We start from the raw sequence: 22,245 nt of genomic DNA, 5'->3' as shown, positions 1-22,245 counted from the left end.
CAGCTCTCCTGGCCACATCTCCCCCAAGGACTCCTTCATGGCCGCTCTGTCCCTGAGCCCCACAGTTACACCACCACGCAAGCGGTCAAGGAAGTCCTCGGTCAGGGTGGTTGAGTCTCCCCCCCTGTCTCCACCCTCCACCGGTGGCGCTGCGACCCATCCCTCTGACCCCCCCCCCCTCCTTGGGGCCTGAGGTCCCTTCGGGTGCAGGGGACTCCCTGGAGGACCTTGCAAAGGTGTGTAGTGCCATCCTGGCCTCCGCCTTTGGCACTGACCCACCCCCTGTGGTGGAGTCCTCCATCCCTGCACCCACAACGCCGCCCCTTTGCCCTGATGTCCCTGCGGTGCCTGTTGCTTCCCCCCCCCCCTGATGCCCTCACCAGTGTGGAAGACGATGCCATTTGACTGTGCAGGCAAGGTAGGGGACACGCATCCCACTGTGTCCCCCATCCAGCTGAGAATCATTGACTGCCCTATGGGCTTTGTGAATATTGAACTGCCTGCGATCCACGGACATTGTGCTCATGCTGAATAAAGCATAATTTTGTTTTCATTATCACACTACTGCTATGCTGGTATTGGTGTTGGTGGGGCTGCTACATGGTTTTGGGTGGTGTTTAAGGGTTTGGGTGTGTGGGATATGTAGTAGTGTGCTGCTCATTGGTGGGACCCTGGGATCTGTGTGCCATCACAAGGTGTTGGCTAACTTTCTTTGTTCATGTAAGCAGTTACTGCATGGTGAACTTGTCCCAGGGTGTATTCCTTCCTCTGTGTACCCAGCTTTCTTCCCTGCAGGGTGTTCCCAATGTTTAGCGCAGAGCTGTGTCTACATGAGCTGTGTGTGTGACGGAGCCCTTCTACTTTGGCCATGCATGCAGGGCCATGTCTCCACCTGCAACAATCGTGGCATCCTTGGTGATCACTGTACTTGTGTGTGGAGTCTGTTGACATGAGTTCATGGGGACATGTTCCCTTGTAGGCAGTATGCATGTGGATAATTCTGGCCTCACACACATGTGTTACACCCCTCCTGTCTCAGGGCACTGCTGGGAGTGATAGGCACCCACCCCTCCTGTCTCAGGGCACTGCTGGGAGGACTCCACACCCACCCCTCCTGGCTCAGGGCACTGCTGGGAGTGATAGGCACCCACCCCTCCTGTCTCTGGGCACTGCTGGGAGGACTCTGCACACACCCCTCCTGTCTCAGGGCACTGCTGGGAGTGATAGGCACCCACCCCTCCTGTCTCAGGGCACTGCTGGGAGTGATAGGCACACACCCCTCCTGTCTCAGGGCACTGCTGGGAGGACTCCACACCCACCCCTCCTGTCTCTGGGCACTGCTGGGAGGACTCCACACCCACCCCTCCTGTCTCAGGGCACTGCTGGGTGGACTCTGCACACACCCCTCCTGGCTCAGGGCACTGCTGGGAGGACTCCACACCCACCCCTCCTGTCTCAGGGCACTGCTGGGAGGACTCCACACCCACCCCTCCTGTCTCAGGGCACTGCTGGGTGGACTCTGCACACACACCTCCGATTTCAGGATATGTACGCTTGGAACATACACGGTGGGGGTACGCTCAATGCATTCGAGGTGAGGGTACGAGTCTACTTACACTGGTGTGGTGGGGGTACGCTCCATGCATACGCGGGTGAGGGTACGGGTCGTACTTACACTGTTGGGGTGTGGGGTACGCTCCTTGCATACGCGGGTGAGGGTACGGGTCGTACTTACACTGTTGGGGTGGGGGGTACGCTCCTTGCATACGCGGGTGAGGGTACGGGTCGTACTTACACTGTTGGGGTGGGGGTACGGTCCGTGAGTCCGCGGGTGGGGGTAGGAGTCGTACTTTCACTGGTGGGGGTGGGGGTACGGTCCGTACGTCCGCGGGTGAGGGTTCGAGTCGTACTTACACTGTTGGCATGGGGGGTACGCTCCATGCATACGCGGGTGGGGGTACGGGTCGTACTTACACTGTTGGCATGGGGGGTACGCTCCATGCATACGCGGGTGGGGGTACGGGTCGTACTTACACTGTTGGGGTGGGGGGTACGCTCCATGCATACGCGGGTGGGGGTACGGGTCGTACTTACACTGTTGGGGTGGGGGGTACGCTCCTTGCATACGCGGGTGAGGGTACGGGTCGTACTTACACTGTTGGGGTGGGGGTACGGTCCGTGAGTCCGCGGGTGGGGGTAGGAGTCGTACTTACACTGGTGGGGGTGGGGGTACGGTCCGTACGTCCGCGGGTGAGGGTTCGAGTCGTACTTACACTGTTGGCATGGGGGTACGCTCCATGCATACGCGGGTGGGGGTACGGGTCGTACTTACACTGTTGGCATGGGGGGTACGCTCCATGCATACGCGGGTGGGGGTACGGGTCGTACTTACACTGTTGGGGTGGGGGGTACGCTCCATGCATACGCGGGTGGGGGTACGGGTCGTACTTACACTGTTGGGGTGGGGGGTACGCTCCTTGCATACGCGGGTGAGGGTACGGGTCGTACTTACACTGTTGGGGTGGGGGTACGCTCCATGCATACGCGGGTGGGGGTAGGAGTCGTACTTACACTGGTGGGGGTGGGGGTACGGTCCGTACGTCCGCGGGTGAGGGTTCGAGTCGTACTTACACTGTTGGCATGGGGGGTACGCTCCATGCATACGCGGGTGGGGGTACGGGTCGTACTTACACTGTTGGCATGGGGGGTACGCTCCATGCATACGCGGGTGGGGGTACGGGTCGTACTTACACTGTTGGGGTGGGGGGTACGCTCCATGCATACGCGGGTGGGGGTACGGGTCGTACTTACACTGTTGGGGTGGGGGGTACGCTCCTTGCATACGCGGGTGAGGGTACGGGTCGTACTTACACTGTTGGGGTGGGGGTACGCTCCATGCATACGCGGGTGGGGGTAGGAGTCGTACTTACACTGGTGGGGGTGGGGGTACGGTCCGTACGTCCGCGGGTGAGGGTTCGAGTCGTACTTACACTGTTGGCATGGGGGGTACGCTCCATGCATACGCGGGTGGGGGTACGGGTCGTACTTACACTGTTGGCATGGGGGGTACGCTCCATGCATACGCGGGTGGGGGTATGGGTCGTACTTACACTGTTGGGGTGCGGGGTACGCTCCATGCATACGCGGGTGGGGGTACGGGTCGTACTTACACTGTTGGGGTGGGGGGTACGCTCCTTGCATACGCGGGTGAGGGTACGGGTCGTACTTACACTGTTGGGGTGGGGGTACGCTCCATGCATACGCGGGTGGGGGTACGGGTCGTACTTTCACTGTTGGGGTGGGGGGTACGCTCCTTGCATACGGGGTGGGGGTAGGGTCCGTAAATATACGTCCCCACGCTATGTGATGCTTGTGCGGCCCGTACCCAGGCCTTTGCCACGTGGGTGCGATCCGTCCCGCCATTGTTGGGGTGACGTGTGTGGGCGTGGTACGACTCGTACCCACGCTTTTCAGGCGTGGGTACGGGACGTACCTGTCTGGTTGTGTTGCCGGTTCGCGTGGTGACGGACTTCCATTGTGGCGGTCGCTGGCTTATCAGGACACGCCCCCACCCCCTCGTGGTGACCAGGGCATGGGAGTCAGGTATGTCCAGGCCATGTGTGGTGTGTGACTTATGTGGTTGTTTTGTGGCCTGCCCTGGTCCTGCCACCCCCACCCCACCCCACTTTCCCCCCTCCCTTAGTTATTCTGACCTTCTGCGGCGTCTGCGTCGTAACCTGTAGAGGAGGTGGACTGCTATGAGGGCAGGGATGACTCGTAGGTTCGGGTCCATGTCTGTCCGTCGCGTACTGGTACTCCTTGATCGCGTCGTCCTGTCGCGTACGGGTCCTCCTTGATTGCGTCGTCCTGTCGCGTACGGGTCCTCCTTGGTCGCGTCGTCCTGTGTGTCCGTCGCGTACTGGTCCTCCTTGTTCGCGTCGTCCTGTCTGTCCGTCGCGTACTGGTGGTCCTTGTTCGCGTCGTCCTGATTTCCCGGCAGTTTTTGGGTGCCGGAAAATATTCACTGTGCGGGATGACGTCGGTGCGAATCGTAATTCCTGGGTCGTGAATGGCTGGCTGCGAGCGTCCCGACGTCAGGTCGGCGCTTTCCCGGATGGCATTGGTAGGGTTTTTTTGTTCGGTCGGGCTTTTTTACGAATCGTACTGTGATGGTGTACCCGTGCGAATCGTAATTCCTTGTTTGTATGAATTGACGACCGGGTACGCGTCGGACGGAGATTATGCTCCGTCCGACGGTTCGTACCCGGTTTTTACCGGATCGTGATCGGCACCTATGTGTCATCGCCATGATAACCTGTGTTCTGTTACTATTACCCCTTAATTTTGGTTAGTCCCAGTTTGTGTATATTTTGTCCCCCAACAATGATAATGTGCTGCATTATCTTAGCTGCTTTCCCCCTTTTCCCTACTTGCTTATTTCTCTTTCCAGCCTCTTCACGCCTTTCGCTTCTGGCATTCCCCTGCATACTAACTAAACCTTGGGGATAGTATCTCATCAGCTGAAGCCAGAGGGCCTATTATCCCTTCATTTTAAAATCTCTCATGTTTTCAAAATCTTGACATGCATGCATGTCTCTCCTAATTCTACCTCTCTGAAGTCTCTCCTTCACCCAAAAGGTTACATACAACCCTACCCTTGCTGGATCTGTGCTCCCTACTCTAACTGTTAGCAGTGGTCTTGCCACCTACTTCCCAGTGAGCATGGCTAAATGTAGGGCAAACTTTCATATAGGTACGCATTTACAAAACATACCTAAATACCACCTGCGCTGGTATAGCTTCATGAAGACAGAATTGTAATTGTGTGAAACACATAAATATATTGATTTATCATGCTACTTTCATGTGTTTAGAAAGCATGCTTGTAATATTCTTCAAGAGTTTTTTATTTATCAGTCACTGATTGACGGCTATGTTATTTCCTCTCTAGAAAAACAAAACTGAAGATTTAGATCTGTCGCCAAATTCAGATGAGAAGGAGGACTACGGAAGTGATAACGCAGCCTTTCACCATGATAAAATACAATTTGCAGAAAAAGGAAAGACATACAGTGTTCATGACGATATGCAAGTTCACGATCATGTTATTCCTCCTTTCTCTGAAAATCCATGTGATAAAGCATCCTGAAGTAGTAATGCGCCAAATCTAAAAAAAACTATAGATATGTCTTATTTTATTAGAAATATATATGAGCACACCATGACACTTATTTTGAAATATACCATGAAATAAATCTTATTGCACAATTGTTGACTTTGTACACATCTCTCTATTTAATCTATTAATTGTAGCTTCCTGCAATTGAATAAACATGGAAAAGGCCAACCCATGATGGCTGCGGATGTAAACGCACTTCAATGCCCCTAAATCTCAAAAGGGGCATCAGTGATGGATGTCTCAAAACATCTCATAATCAGTGGCAGCTGGCGACTTTTCAGAGTGGTGGAGCGTAAAGGGTGGGGGTAAGTTTGACTTGGCAAGCGAGCAAAGATATCAAACCGGACTAACATAAGGGATGTTCGGTGTTAGGGGCGGTCCCCTCCAAGAAAATGTTAACCTTCCACTTACTTCTACAATGCAGTGCGACAATGCGTAGGCATTAGTGCCAAGGAAGTAATACTACAACTTTTCAGCTGACTCTAGGTGCTACCCTTCACCTCAAGCCCAACAATCTCCACTGACATGGTTTATGTTGCACACTGGGCTCCATTACCCCTATAAACACCACAAGACAAGTCTAAAATGAATGATAAAATTGCCATAATAAATTTGCAATTAATTTCATTAATATCAATTACCAAATAATTATTTATAAATAAACTACTTAACACCCTTTACCCCTATAAACCCCAAAACATACACCTAATATTAATTACACAATTACTGTGATTAATTACCAATTAATTAATTCTAATTAATTAACAACCAACCATTACTTCATCAATTAAAAATAAATTACTTTTCACCCCCTACACCTATAAACTCCAAAACACACACCTAAAATTAATTACACAATTATCATAATTAATTACCAATTAATTAATATTAATTAACAGCCAGTTAATAATTCATCAATTACAAATAAATTACTTCCCACCCTTTACACCTATTAACACAAAAAAGCACACCTAAAAGAATTACATGATTACCATAATTAATTACAAATTAAATAATTATTGCAAATTAACGAAAAATTATTAATTAATGAATAATACATTTCTTTACACTTTTAACACTATAACATCTCAATTAAACAAATATGAATAAATGAAAATTAATCAATTAATTTAAAATTATTGAATTACTTCCCCCTCTATTCCCTTATAAATCCACAACCCGCTACAGAACTAAAAACGCAAAATTCAAATTAAAAAAAATTAATAACTACTAAAAATGTAACAAATATATTAAAAATACGAACAATTCTTATATTAAAAAAACATACATCACATACATTTAAAACATATACTAAAATACATATCACTAATACAAATATCAATATTTTTAACAACTATATTTTTTCAAACGATATTAAACACTTCGATATTTTAAAATCAATATTACTTACCTTAAGTTGATATTCTTGACCACGATATTCTTGCTGTCGATATTTCTGAACCATATTTCTGAACCATGATATTTCTGACTCAATATTTGTGCAACTCGATATTTTAAACTCGATAGTCTGTCTACACACTGGATAAAGCTACATTTCCTAGCTGATGGAAACAATTTGTCACTTCACCCCAAGTCTTCAATCCTACATTTAAATGTTGGGCCTTATTTAAAATAAGGAGAAGCTCTAAATATGGAATAAAATCCAAAGGCTGACTTTCCTCCACAATACCATTACTTTGGTAGAGGAAATTTAGCTGGTGAATTCTACTACATATTTGGAGTTTCCTCCAGGAATGGAGGGGGTAAATTCGGTCTAAACTCTAAATAAGGCACATAGTCTCTTTATGGTGTATGTTTTGATCAAGGAAAAGGCAATCCTAATCTCTCCCACACCACTCAGGCTTTAAAGGTTGGCTTCTACAGTCCAGGTCTTTCTAGCCAGCCATCCAAAAGGATCCAGTGCATACGACTCCCAATTTGGCAGCTGGTCCTTCCACCATTTTTCCTGTATTTCGTGTCTTTGAGACAGTCAACAGTACAGTGGGTTAATGCTTGGAGAAATGCAAGTGGAGATCAGGAGTCCTTTAGGTGTCTTCCCAAAGAGGTATGTAAGGATCCTTCTTTCTTCAGATGTTTTCTCCAGGTTTAGGGATATTCTGAGGAGCTGGTGACCAGGTGCCACTTTTATACAGTGCATTAACCAGTGATAATAAACTTCTCCAGGCTAAATGTCTGCAGAATTTCAACCAGAATTCAACCCTATCTTCTGCACTTCCTGTTACTTGTGACTGTAGTCCTTTCAGAGGCCTCTATCAATGGTGGATGATGTGAAATAAAAGTGGGGGGGGGGCAGCGCAGGGGAGAAAATGAAGCCAAAAATAAAAATAGCACTTACTTTGTAGCTGCCGCTTTAGTGCTTTTCTGGTTTTCTGCTCCTCTCGAGTCCCGCCACTCCTTGATCAGACTCCCTGACTCCCTCCGCCAATCCAGACAATGCTCTCATGCTGGTTACCACCTGCGTGAGAGAAAGATGGGCATTGGTCTTAGTGGTCTGTTTTAATGCTTAGTCAGGCCCCAAGACCTGTGTCTGTTCTCCACCAGGCTGCGCAGCACAGCTCAGATGAAAAGATCTAAGTGTGCATATCGGTTTGGCTGTCCTAAGAAGGCCCGACAAACCCACATGCATACTTGCAGCAGTGCCCACCACTCCCCCTCCTTGATGCTGGCCATTAGGATGGCCCTGCCCCACTCTGGACTCGGCACAGCAAGAAAATTAAATGATAATAAGCTGTTTTACTATCATTTTACTTTCCATGTTTTCACTGCTGAGAGAGCAGTGGGGAGACACTCCTAAGCCTTAACGCAGGAGCTGCCGCTGGCCTCTATCCAAAATCGCATAAGTCTGGTCAGCTCTCAGGACCTCTGGATTGAAGAGGGATGAATTCCCCAACTTAAAACGCACCACAGGGCGTGTTTGCACAGTATCACCTCAGGCCCCGCCCCCTACCTTCACCACTGTGCAAACGCACCCCGTGGTGCGTTTTAAGTTGGGGAATTAAGTCCCCTTGAATCCTGAGGTCCCTTGGCTGCCAACTAGGCCACCAGGTACCTCCAGTAAGCGCCACGGAGCTGCGTTGCAGAGACGTGTAAAAAGGGGCGTGGCCTCATAACACCTCTCTGCAACGCAGCCCCCTGGCGCATACTGGAGGTTCCTGATGGGCTAGTTGGCCCCCAGGGACCCCCAGTATTCAAGGGGAATTAGTTCCCCCTCTGCAAACGCGCCAGGAGGCGCGTTTGCAGAGCGGTGTAAGGAGGGGGCATGGCCTCCGGCCCGATCCCGGTCTTTTTTTTTTTCTTTTTTTTTAGAAGGGGGGCTGTGTAGACTTTTTCCATTTTTTTGGCCCTGGGGACCCCATCCCCCAGGGCCTGCCCCCAATTTTTGTTTATATAAAAAAAAAAATCGGGAAGGGGGCTGCTGGCCCCCCTCCCGAGGCCATAATTTGCCCCGGGGACCCCATCCCCCAGTGCATGGCCCTTTTTAAAAAAAATTAAACATTTTTATGGAGGGGGGCTGCGTAGCCCCCCTCCTCTGGCCACTTTAAGGGGACCCCATCCCCCGGGGCCGGCCATTGTTTTTTTTTCTTTTTTTAATTGGGGAGGGGGGCCGCGTGGCCCCCCTCCCAGGCCACTTATGGCCCCGGGGACCCCATCCCCCAGGGCATGCCCCGCATCCTGCGGGAGCCGTCATTGCTTTTCCACATAGGGAGCAGCTAACATGCTGCTCCCCATGTGGAAAAGCAATCAGCTTTGCTTCATTGAAGTGAGAGCAGGTTTCCCTGCTCTCGCTTCAATGAAGCAAAGCAGTTTGCAATGACAGGGCGGGAAGCTGCGAGGCTCCCGCCCTGTTATTGCAAACTACAGTGTCCCGGGGGTGGGCACCCCAGGACACTGCAGGAGGCGGCCCTGGGGGGTGGCGGTCCCCAGGGCCTATTCAAGGCTCCAGGAGGGGGCCGGGTGGCCCCCCCTCCCACACTGACAAGTTACCCCGGGGGGTGGTGGTCCCCGGGGCTGGCGGGGCCTGAGAGCCCCCATCCCAAATAATTTCAAGCCCCGGGGGGTGGTGGTTCCCGGGGCTGGGGGGGCTGCGAGCCCGCCCACCCATTCTCAAGAAGCCCCAGGGGTGGCGGTCCCCGGGGCTGCGAGGGGGCCGTGAGCCCCCTCGCATATACTATCTTTGAGCCCCAGGGGATGGCGGTCCCAGTGTGGACCCCCACACACTTTTTTAAATTCTGGCCCTGGGATTTGGCCCCCCCCCCCGGGCTGCCAACACTTCCTGATCTGGAGTGTTTACAGCCAATTAGAATACAGCTCGTGCACGGCAGGGTGCGCGCTGGGTGCAGGGAGGGTGCGCGGATCCTCCGAGGCCATAGATATATATGTACTTTTACCTTTAATTTTCTCAGGAACTACTGAATGGATTTACACCATTTAAGCAAAAGGCACGAGTCTGAACTGAGGACTACCTCTTTGCCAAATTTGGTGTAATTCCGTTCAGCAGTTCGGGCTGTAGCTGCGTCAAAAGGTCCTATGGGAAAATGCATGGGGAAAACGTGTTTTGGGACCCCCCTTTTTCTCGGCCCCCGCTTGACGAATCACCGTGAAATTTTTAGGATGGGAGCGGACTGGAGCTGGCCAAAAGTTTGGAAAATTTCGCGAAGATTCGTCAATCGGCGCCAACGTTATTCCAAATAGAATGTTGCGGATAGGTTCTAACTATATCTACCTACTGGCGACCGCCAGTAGGTTATATATATATATATATATATATATATATATATATATATATATATATATATATATATATATATATATATGTAATTACAGCTCCCAGTTTTTCAGTTTTACAGATTTTTACAGATACAGACAAAAAACAATGTATTTTCTGTTTGCATTTATTTTTAAAAGTGGATAAATACAGAAAATTGAGCTTCTTTTAACCCATTCAGCACGGCGTGGATTACCGCGCTGTGCTGAAGGTTCTATTGCGCGGGCGGGGCCATGACGGAGCGGTTCCGTCATATGCACAGCGCAACCGATGCGTATGACAGACCCGCTCCGTCATGCGCATCGAAGGGGTAAGTGACTCTCCATGCTGTCTTACATGAATTGTAGGGCAACAGCTGTGCAGATAGATAACATGGGGAACTAAAAAACAGAATCAAATGTCCTTAAATAAAGGCATACATTAACAAACAGTTGGGGTATAATGCCAATATTTACCAGTGGGTGTATTGTTATGTTATATTTGGCAGATTAAATTGCTAAAACAAAACAGACATCAAAGTATGTGTACGAGTCTATCAGTTAATTAAATATGGAAATGTACAATTTTATAGCTTAATTTATCTGCAAAATAAAAAATAAATATGGATATATACAGATAGGTTGGCTAAAAAAGAAATATGGATAAATACAGATTGTCCCCAATTGGCATAGTTCAACTTACTTGTAAGACCCTAGTAGATGATACTAAGGGTACCTAGGGCCCGGTAGGTAAAGGTGTCTTTTTTAGACTGCGGCCATAGTTGGTTCACGACAAGTACAACAAGGTAAAACATGGTTCCCAGTCTGCCACTGAAGACTGGAAGGGCAGTTTAAAACTGCTAACTCAAATTTGCCTTTTAAAATAATGGCAAAGCTCAGTCCTCCCTTTTTAATGTATATATGTCATCCCTAAGGGAGGCCTGATAAGCCCTAAGGCAGGGAGCTGTATGTTAAAAAGTGGAACATGTACTTTTACATGTTATAACAGTAAAAACCCTACGGTGTTGTTTTTACTGTGGAAAGGCTAGTAGCCCCATTGGCAATAGAGAGTTACAGGTTGATATATCAAAAGGCGAGCTTCAAAAGAGAAGCTGCCTTTGAAGGGCAAATGGGAAACATTTGGGAAAGGGTTTGGTCTATTGTTGAGTTAGACAGGTTGGCACTAGGGACAGGGAAGGGGAAGGCAGTTGACAAACCTGTTTTCCAGGGGGGTTAGCCCCCTTGGGGGACGCACACCTGGGTGCGGCTAGAGAGCTCTGGCTGCCAAGAGAAGGGTTCTGCCATGTTAGTAGTAGGCAGAATGGTGCATCCCGGGATAGCCAGGTGCCACACTTTGCAGGAAGCGATTATTAGGAGAGAGGAAACCTACTCCCATTGGCTACTTACCACGTCCTATCCTGAGGGCATTTTCTGAACTTTAAAAGGGCATCTCTGGCACCCAGAACTCAGGTCTCACCTGACTGGAGCAAAAGAACCGAAGAAGGACTGCCCTGCTGGCCAAGAATCTGGCAAAGGAGAGGATGCATCGAAGTTGGAGTGCACCTGCTGCACCTTGGGCAAGTGAAGGAAAGAACTGTGCCTACTATGCCCTGCCCGTTGAAAACTTGTTCAAGGGTGCCAGGCAGAAGAAAAGACTCCAAGGGTCAGTCGTCTGACCTCCTGTTGGCAACACAGGGTCACAACAGCTAGTGAAGATCTTTTTCGTTGTGGTGTCTAAAAATACATAAAAATACAGTCTATTTTTATGAATTTGTCTTAGATTTCTTGAGTGTTTCGTGAATTTCTTCTTCAATTATTTTGGTACATATTTAAACCTACTGGTCCTGAGTGGTTGGTAAGTAAGTGTCTTACATTGTGAGGTCGCACAACTACACCATATGATACACCCCATTTTCTCACATTGTGTCATTCACATTTTTCTCCACTTAAAAAGTAGCCTGCTTCAGCACGAAGAGTGGTGGCAAACACTTTTTCCTCAGTAATATGTGTGAATTGCAGTTGGCTGCTCCTTTTATGCTCATTCCTGGAGGGTCTCATCATACTGCCCAAAAAGTGCCTTCCCCCCATCTACCTTCCATCCATCCCCACTTGTGCTCACATCTGATTAGATCGTCTGTGTTCTCTGTCATGCACACAGCGTACTTCAGAGCAGTGCTTCCCAATATATCACTGGCCAATGAGCAGAGCAACAACCTGCAGAAACTCGGAGCAGGCTTCATTAATAGTAATGATAATAAATAAATAAATAAATAAATAAATAAATAAATAATAATAAAGGCCTCACTTAAGATCTGGTTATTAGGGGGGCATTTCTCAATCTAGGGAGCGGATTGTCATCTTTACAGCTGCAGCCCTGATTCCACGCACTCAGAAGGGTCATCGAAGTATTTGAACCTAACCTTGCAGGCTCTGACCAGTAAGCGTGTTAATGTATGGGGCATTAATAATCAGGCTGGCAGGGGAATTTATTTACATTCAACGACATTTTATCCTCAATACAATTGAATAATATCTTTATCACTATTACCCTGTTAAGCTTTACAACACATTGACACTTTTCTCACTCCGTTTTGGAACTTCTGCACACTTAGGTACTTTTGTAAAGCAGTGCACTGTATGAATACTGCAGAGATATTCAAGCATGCTGTAGTGTAGACAGGTGGCTTTTGGGAAATGTATCCTACAGAGGTAGTGGTAGTTGTAATTATACTGCAGACTTTGTGGGAGAAGTGATTTCATTTCGGAGTGCTCTTTTTGCAGTTTTGCTACCTTGGGAGTGTTATAAACCATAATACATGAACAGAGAATTGCTTTCAACAGTATGTTTAACAGCACTATGCCCTAAATAACGGTTTGCTTCTCTGTTTGAGCACACTGCAGATGTGGATTAAAGTGCATTTTTCAGGGTAGATTTACAAGCCCCTTGCGCTGCCAGTACATCACTTTTTGTGATGCACTGCCAGCGCATTACACTGCCCCATATTTACAAGGACAGGAAAAGCCACTTTTCTTGTCCTTGTAAATACGGCCCCTTTACACACAGCACTTTGTGTGATATGGGCGTTCCATGGGTGTTGCTGTGGGTGTTCCAGACACATGTCCAGATTTACGAGGATTTGTAAGCCTGGAAATGCGTTAGTATGTAGCGAGGAGAAATGTTTTCATTTCTCCTTGTTTTTTTCCTCTTTTAATGCGTGCTGCATTCTACAGCACACATTGAAAGAGGAAATCCCTATAGTGATTGTCTTTGTGCTGAAAGGTGCCCCTTCCTGCACAAAAACATTCTCCCTATGATGCAGGCATCCTTGCACCATGGTCCAAGGGTGCCTGCACAGGCCCAAGGCAGCTGTTTGTGCGTCAGTGCAGGGGAGAGCACAGGAATGCGACATATCATTGTAAATATGTCGCATTCCTGTGCTCTGAAAGTGCAGCAGCGTGACGCAGCCAGAGGGTTAGCGGTGCCACGCTGCCGCACCTTCTGTAAATCTGCCCCTTCATTTCTAGCCATAGAAAGAACAAGCTTGGAGGTGAGCATCTAGTATTGAGCAAGGGGTCAGCCCACTTCTGCCATTGGTTTTCTTCCCTTTTGGTCATGGCCATGAAGTCGGACCGGCCCCAGGAGATGGTAATCACTGTTGCTGCTTTTCTTATATGAGGCTGATATTGCAGCACTGCTGCAAAAACGGCCCCCGCTGGTCCAAAACCGGCCCCCACCCTTCCAGCACCCTGGGAAAACGCCCAGTGCCTGCTACGACCAGTCCGGCCCCGCTTTTGGTGATGGGACTCTTCCCTTGAACATGTCCAACCCACTTACAAACGGTGCTTGCTTCAGTGCGAGAACTGATGAGAACCCATTTAATCACAAGACAGGAGGCTCTATTATGCACTCTCTCTTGTTTCATGTTGTACAGCATTCAAAAGAACACTACAACTCCCTCAATATTGCTCCCCTAGTCAGGAAGTTATCAACACAAACTAAGGACATTCCCACCTGTAAATAGCAGTTGTCCATACACCATTTGCTCTATTCTTGCTGCTAGAGATAAGTGCATTACAAAGGTTGCTTGCAAGCATTTGTGATTTACTTTGGATTAATAAAAATGTTTGGGGTGTTTAAACTGAAGTTTTCGTATCTTTAGGTGAATTGTCGCCCAGATGCCCGCTTTCAAAGCTCTGTGAGAAACTATTACTTTGTTTTGAGTCAATTTCACAGGGGGCTCCACTTGTATGTAAAACTGTTTCTTTGTTTCAGCACACTGTGGATGGTTTACTTATTTACCGTTGAATTTGGCAGTTTTCACAGTTCGATTGTGACTAATTACATTGTAAGGGGCAAGGCTTCTGTGGTACATTGTATTATTTGTTGGAGGACAGGGGCTTGCCTGGGTAAGTGTTTATGTTAGCAGCTGCCTTTATTTATGTGAATGTCCTTTAAAGCCAAAACCTATTTTCCGTGTGCTTGTTTTAATAAATTTGATATAACTTGTTCACAAAAAGAATTGTGAGAGTTCAGTTCCCTGTTTGCTGATTAAAATGGTTGGCCACAGTGTAAGTAATGAGTAGGATGAGGTTTTTAAGTAAACCCTTTTTGAATTTTTGGACAATTCAGTTTCGAATTATATTCATATAGCGTTCTCTTCATCATATCGAATTGTGGCCACAGGTAAAGGAAATTCTATGGGAAATGCTATTATAAGTTGGGCCCCTGGCTTGAGCGCTCTAAATCCGGAGTGTGGCGTGGCCCCTACTTGTGTATTTTGCAGGGTGGCCCCCTCAAGTTTCATTTCGCCACTAGTATGAGGAAATTGGATTTGGTTGCGGTTCAAGGCCACAGGGAGATAATGACTTGGAGCCTGATTCACAAAGAAAAACATACAGTTTTGTGAAAGTTAAAAAAAAAATTGTCATCACAAACTATGGGTTATTAGTACGTTTATGGCATCGGAGACTCCATAGTCGGAGCGGAGAACTCCACAGATAAAAAGATAGACATTTCCTATCATGTAATATCTACTTCTAAAGATGGGCTAATACATTGGAACACATGGGGCACTAGTCACTCTTCTATAGAACAACACATCAATCGAACACATATTTGGGACAATGAAGTTAACATATAATAACATAACATGACAAGTTGTGTGTGGTCAGATGTCTCAAGCAGTACGGACACGCAACTCCGGGGTATATTCATAAGAACGTGTGATAACTACCGCAAGAGTAGCGTAACGCAACTTTCAATATCGCAGTCCATCGCGGGAAAAAAAACCCGTGACAATGTGGGATTCACAACAAGGTGGTAGCATGCGATAGTCTGTCGAAACCGTGGACAATGTCTGAGATAAAACCAGCTCGATGGAGGTAAAAACACAAACCACAACACCAAAAAACCTGCGATGGGCCAAAGCGCGATGAGGAAATCATCGATAAGCAGCGCCAGGCCTGCAACACACACCTGGCGGGTGGGAAAAATCTCCATGAAAGCAGAAAAAACACCCACACACAAACTGACCTACACCCAAACACCATGGAGGCAGCTGGAGCAGGCGCAGAGGAAGAGCACAACCCCACAAGCACCCCAGACGACCATCCTGGGACCTCTGGGACAGGGAAGGGCAAGGACAAGAAGACGAGGAAGACGAAGTTCAGTCAGCAGGTGAACAGGATCATAGTCACGGAGGTGATGGAGCACCATCAACAACTATTCGTCACCTCCAACGTGTCACTGGGCACCAAAACTGCAATATGGCGGGACATCGTCGACAAGGTGAATGCCATCGGAGAGCACAAGCGGACAATGGACGAGGTCAAGAGACGATGGAATGACATCAAGCGGAAGACCAAGGAGAAACTCTCCGCCAACCAGAAGGCAGCAATGCAGACTGGAGGTGGGGGCCCAGCGCCACAGCTGGAGCTGGATGACATGGACGAGCTGGTGTCGACAGTCATCAGTGTGGAGACTGTGGCCGAAGTCTGGGGACTGGACACTGCTCGACAGGACACAACACAACCGCAACAGGGTAAGTGACCACCAGGTACTGGGAGGGTGGGTGGAGATGAGCACAATGGCACACATGCACAATCAAGCAGGGCACAGTGCACACCCACAATGACACTGGGTCATCGCCCAGATTCACAGACTGTCACAATTTACAATGCCATGCTGTCAGAATGTCAACCTGTACCATGCGTCTACACACATGTGGACACATTGTAATACACCATCTCCCCTTCACATCGCAAGGGCACCATCAACACCTCCTGCAGAGCAGTCCCAGCCACTCTTCACGGATGACGAGGAGGACATCGCCAGCATCGACACCCAAACCATCCAAGACATCATTGACCTCATCCGCCACTCACCTCCAGGCTCAGGGCAGGCCAGCTACATCGATGATACTCCACCCACCACCCAAACCACCCAGCAGGACGCACCCACAGCCCCGGCCCCCTCCCAAGACCTCCAGGAACAACACATAACCTTCCAACGCCGTGTGCTGGAGTGGCAGATGGAGACGGCTGAACAGGTGCGGGTGCGCTTCGGCATCATGGCTGCCAAACTGGACGCCATCCTTGGGTGTCTTTGTCCACCCCATGGTCTCCAACGAGCCCTGACTGACATCGCTGGAGTCATGATGCGAAGAGAAGAACACCTGTCCGCTCAGGGTGGCTCCAGTGATGCCAGCCATCAGCTTCCACACATACGGAGGCTCATGGAGGATATGGTGTGGATGGAGGCGGAAAGGATGGCAGCCACTGCTGCACATCATTGAAATGTAGCTGGTATCTATCATGCCCTACTGACCTCCAAAATGGCATTGCCGCCACAAGACGTGGCGCAGATGAATGCTACTGCCCCCACACCATACACATCCCCGTCCCCTGGTGTGTCAGTGCCACCCAGTGCGGCAGCCGGTCCTGCAACACCCACATTTGGGGCAGGGCACACACCCGGGGACAAGGACGCGGATGGGACTGTGGTCAGAAGGACCAGGCACTAGCATTCATTGCCGCCACCTGGCCTGTTTCTGCTTGGTCCAGCACATGGCCTCATGACCTTACACTGACACACTCCGATGCACTCACCTTGGACAGCGACATGGACTGCCACTTCCGGATTGGTGACCAATGACACGGCGACCAGGCTGCGGACTGTACCATTCTCTTCCGCAGGATTTGTCATCCCCGGATGGACTCTGGCTGGCCCTCCACAGGCCCATATTGTGTAGTGTGCTGGGCATTGCCCTGAACCGCTCCAGCTGCATAACTGCACTGCATGTGCAATAGACATCCATTGACGCACTGCTGTGTCATGTCTTTCATCAGTCATGTATGCATGTGTGGATGAATGTAGGGGCAGTGATTACCCTTGTGTGAATGATGCTCATCCTGTGGGATGCCAGTCAGAGGTTGCTACATTGCATTTTGTGTACTGGGTCCTGTAGACATTACAACAGGGACACACGCATCACTCACTTCCATGTCCGGACATGGACTGAACCACGCCCAGAGCCCACGTGTCATTGTGGCAAGCCCTGCGCTGGTCCGGCGTATGGCAGGCCAGACCACTCTGCTTATGCTCAGAGGGGGGGCCATCATTGCTACCCGTCGCAGGCGTACTCTCTGGTGGTGTGCTGGTCACTGGTCTAGTTGTCAGCATGTCACAGCCACTCCCTGAGGACAGGTTTGCACGCACACCACACCCATCCGGCACAGGCGTCACAGGCCATGTGACTCCGCCAACATAAGGGGCCGATGATGTCACATTCTCCTCTGACTGTGGCGACTTGATGAGGTATACCACTGTTCCCAATCTTGAAGGGCCCAAGAGTTTGTTTGCACACAGGGTTAGTGGGAACCCAGGCCTGCGTACGGCACGGGCCGACCACCATGTGGCGCTGACTGGGGTTGCACAGGGTTATTGGCAACCCAGGCCTGCATACGGCAGAGGCCGACCACCACGTGGCGCTGACTGGGGTCGCACAGGGTTAGTCGCACCCAGCGCATTGCAGCAGGCACAGGCACCCCGCCACGGGATGGTGACTTTGGGTGCACTGAGTCAGTGGCACCTTAAGCTGCTGAGCGGGTGGGCACTCTGAGATGATGCCCCGTCCCGGCGGTCTGGGCAACTCAGGTTTCGTGTGCCCTGCTGGACCGCAGTGTAGGCCAGAGCCAGCGGGCAGCGCGGGCCTACCGCCTCGTGGCCTCACTTCCGGGTCACAGACTTTGTGGCACCCATTGGGCTGATCGGGTGTGCAAAAGACACACAATAAATGTACGTAATGGTGAACAAATCAAAACTGAGCGGGTGTGCAGCCTGCGATGTGGCCGGGTGCACTGGTATGTCCTCTGCCATGGAGTATTCATGAACCAGCACCAAACGTGAGACCTGTTGGCCTGCGGAGCGTGGCTGCATGGTGTGGAGGTTTCCATGTCCGCGGTCCCCAGGCTTGTGGCTTGCAGAGGCACGTGGTGGGACATCCAGTCTACAAGCCAGTGGTGGAAGGTGAGCAGTGAGGCCTGGGTGTGCATGGGCGGGCATGCTCCGTGGGCGGCGGGTGCCTTTGTGATGCCTCTGCCTGGGTGTGCACGGCTCTGACTCAGATGTGTGTCCTGGTGTACTGCTCTACATACCGGCACGTGGTTGCAGGTGAGCAGTGTTGCCTGGGTGCGCAGGGGCGTCTCTCTCTCTCTCTCTCTCTCTCCCTCTCTCTCTCCCTCTCTCTCTCCCTCTCTCTCTCCCTCTCTCCCTTCTTCTCTCTCTCTCTCTCTCTCCCTTCTTCTCTCTCTCTCCCTTCTTGTCTCTCTCTCTCTCTCCCTTCTGCTCTCTCTCTCTCTCTCTCTCTTCTTCTCTCTCTCTCTCTCCCTTCTTCTCTCTCTCTCTCTCTCCCTCTCTCTCTCCCTTCTCTCTCTCTCTCTCCCTCTCTTCGCTTTCTCTCTGTCCTTTGATGTGTGCAGGACACAACTACTCATCATGTTTTTTGTCTTGCAGGCTGTGACCTACGGACTGTCCCGCGGGGAGCCCCCATGTGTCTTCATTTAATTTCGGTGTTCTTGTTAATAAAGTTGTATTTGTTTCTTCGAAAGTGTATGTGTGATGCTCATGTTTGTGATGACACATGCATTTCGACTGTTGTGATTGTGCGACATCATGCAGAATATTTTGTACATGTTTTTGTGTAGCTGATGTGGCATGTCTTTGTTGGGGGGTGTCAGGGAGGGGTAGTCCGGGGGATGGTGTCGGTGGGTGTTGTGGCCCTCTTGTGTGTCCGGGCCGCATGATGGGTGGCTCCATGGCATCGGTTGCCCTTTCGATGTGGCCCTGGGCTGGTCTCCCATTTGTGGTGCTGGCTGCCTTCCGACTTAACACCAGGTCAGAGCAGGTGTAGATTTTCTGGTGCTAACGCGCCTTACCACCTGTTTTGTGTTTTTATTGCCGATTTGTCTGGTGGTTGAGAATGTTGAGGTGTGGTGTGGTCGCGGCTTTTGGCACGGGAACACCCACTCTGCATCTCATTAGCGATAGTTGCGGTGATCCTCTGTGGCGATGTTTTTTGCGGCTGCTATCGCGAGTAATCTGGTGCTGTGGGCTGTTAGCACCAGCTTGTGAATGGGGAGGTAAATTTATCACGACTTTGGCTGCGATAAAGTGCAGTTAATTCGGCGATAGCTACTTGTGAATATGCCCCTTAGAGTTTAAGGACATCTGATCTGTAATGTTTATTAGCTCTGCACAAGCGAGTTTAGCTTATGCCTTCTACTACCATTAGTCGGTGAGTTAAAAGTATAATTGTCATGGAAGGGAGAGACATGGATTGTTTGGGGCTTGCTCTGCAAGGAGGCAATGGCTCCTAAAGCTTTTTGGACCAGGGCAAAGTATTTTGAGAACTGCAGATTGGTTAAGAGTATCTATATTAAAAACATTTTATTGCAAAACTATTTAGATTGAAGCTTTAGCAGTGCTGCATAATATAGCCTCCCGTCTTGTAATACAATTGCAGATTCTTCTAGATTATATTGGAGAGTCCTGGTTTTATTAAAGACAAAGGACATGAATATTATCCCACTGCTGATATTTATTACCCCTCTCTATGGCTAATAGCAATATATCTGTTTGATTAAGTCTAGTGCCAATCTCGAATAGTCAAGCAACAAGTTGAAGCATCTAACCTTATTCTGGCTGGAGAAAGGCATGCGTCGCAAGTTGAATATTCATCCTGGGAGGAGGATGACCCAAGGAAAGACGTACTTTGACTGCTTTTTGGTTTTCTATGACTTTTTTGTGATCACGGACTATAGACCCTGACTCATCAAAAAAAGAGGAAATGGTTATGGACTACTATTTATAGGTAGGATGTACTGTTTTTGTGATAATAACTTCCTGCCCAGTGGAGCAGGATTATGGGAGTTGTAGTGTTCTTTTAAGAGATGTACAAAGTAAAGCATAAAGAGAGATTGAACAATATTTGCCTCCTTTGTCTTTAATAAAAACGGAACTCTTCGTTAGCAAAATCAAGGAGAATCTGCACTTTTTTCTTATGAATGTGTGTGAATCACAGGATGATAGCATGTTCTGTTTGTTTTGCTTTGGAATATATGGGTCTATTTCACAGGTTTCTTTTTTTACTTCTACTTTCTAACTAGAAACATGCAAAACAGCTGGTGCCACTTTGGAATGCTTGACTACAATGGATTTGAATAGTGGTCTTCAAAATGGTGGCTTACTGAAAGCGAGGCTTGACACACTGTAATGGGTGGAAACATGTTCTGCTTTTTTCCTCTAAAATATAGATTATTTTCTTTATTTAACTTTCAGTTCCTTCGCACTGGATCAATCAATCGATCAAACATTTGTAGAGCGCGCTACTCACCCGTGAGGGTCTCAAGGCGCTGGGGGGGGGGGCAGCTACTGATCGAACAGCCAGGTCGTGAGGAGTCTTCTGAAGGTCAGTAGGTTCTGGGTCTGTCGTAGGTGGATGGGGAAGGTGTTCCTTGTCTTGGCGGCAAGGTGGGAGAAGGATCTGCCACCGGTGGTAGTTCGGTGGATGCGTGGGACGGTGGCGAGGGCGAGGGCAGCAGATAGGAGCTGGCGGTTGGGGGTGTAGAAGGTGAGTCGCTTGTTGAGGTATGCTGGTCCAGTGTCATGGAGTGCTTTTCTGAGCATGGGTGAGGAGCTTGAAGGTGATCCTTTTGTTGACGGGGAGCCAGTGCAGGTTTCTCAGGTGGGCGGTTATGTGGCTATGGCGGGGTATGTCGCGGATGAGGCATGCGGAGGCGTTTTGTATGCATTGGAGTCTCTTCTGGAGTTTGGCCATGGTTCCAGAGTAGAGTGTGTTGCTGTAGTCCATTCTGCTGGTGACGAGGGCCTGGGTGACCGTGCTTCTGGATTCGGTGGGGAGCCATCTGTAGATCTTGCGAAGCATACGGATGGTGTTGAAGCAGGAGGAGGAAACCGTGTTGACTTGTTGGGTCATTGACAGAGAAGAGTCCAGGATGAATCCAAGGTTGCGTGCGTGGTCGGTGGGTGTCGGTGCAGTTCCAAGCGAGGCTGGTCACCAGGAGTCATCCCAGGCGGAAGGGGTGGTGCCGAGGATGAGGACCTCCGTCTTGTCCAAGTTCAGTTTCAGGCGACTTCTCTTCATCCACTCGGCGATGGCCTTCATCCCTGTGTGGAAGTTGTTTTTGGCGGTGGCGGGGTCTTTTGTGAGGGAGAGGATCAGCTGGGTGTCGTTGGCATAGGAGATTATGTTGAGGCTGTGCGAACGGACGATGTTGGCGAGCGGTGTCACGTAGACGTTGAAGAGGGTCAGGCTGAGGGATGATCCTTGGGGTACGCCGCAGGTGATCTTGGTGGCTTCGGATCAGAATGGAGGGAGGCGGACTCTCTTGGTTCTGTCGGTGAGGAAGGAGGTGATCCAGTCCAGGGCTTTGTTGTGGATCCCCGCGTTGTAGAGACGTGTGCGCAGGGTGCGGTGGCAGACGGTGTCGAAGGCGACCGAGAGGTCCAGTAGGATGAGGGCCACGGTTTCGCCGTTGTCCAGCAGGGCCCTGATGTCGTCGATGGTGGCGATAAGGGCGGTTTCGGTGCTGTGGTTGCTGCGGAATCCGGATTGGGACGAGTCCAGGGTGTTGTTCTCTTCGAGGAAGTGGATCAGTTGTCTGTTGATGATCTTCTCAGTGACTTCTGCCGGGAACGGGAGCAGGGAGATGGGCCAGAAGTTCTTAAGGTCTTTTGGGTCGGCCGTGGGTTTCTTGAGCAGCACGTTGATCTCTGTGTGTTT

The 22,245-nt window shown here is 49.5% G+C and overlaps 1 protein-coding gene across 1 annotated transcript in view; it reads left to right on the top strand.

Annotated features, from left to right (window-relative positions):
• Positions 1 to 5,249, top strand: part of LOC146855939 (sodium-coupled monocarboxylate transporter 1-like) — a 363,001-nt gene extending 357,752 nt beyond the window's left edge. The window contains exon 15 of the mRNA XM_085650685.1: positions 4,952 to 5,249. Within this exon, the coding sequence (XP_085506811.1) occupies positions 4,952 to 5,149 (198 nt within the window). The 3' untranslated portion in view covers positions 5,150 to 5,249. The remainder of the gene's footprint in view (positions 1 to 4,951) is intronic.
• Positions 5,250 to 22,245: the final 16,996 nt, after the last annotated feature.

This window comes from Triturus cristatus, chromosome 4_1 (genome assembly GCF_964204655.1).
Source record: "Triturus cristatus chromosome 4_1, aTriCri1.1, whole genome shotgun sequence".
In the NCBI taxonomy this organism is placed as follows: domain Eukaryota; kingdom Metazoa; phylum Chordata; class Amphibia; order Caudata; family Salamandridae; genus Triturus; species Triturus cristatus.
The sequence above is the reverse complement of the archived record's forward strand: the minus strand, read 5'-3'. Positions and strand labels throughout refer to the sequence as shown.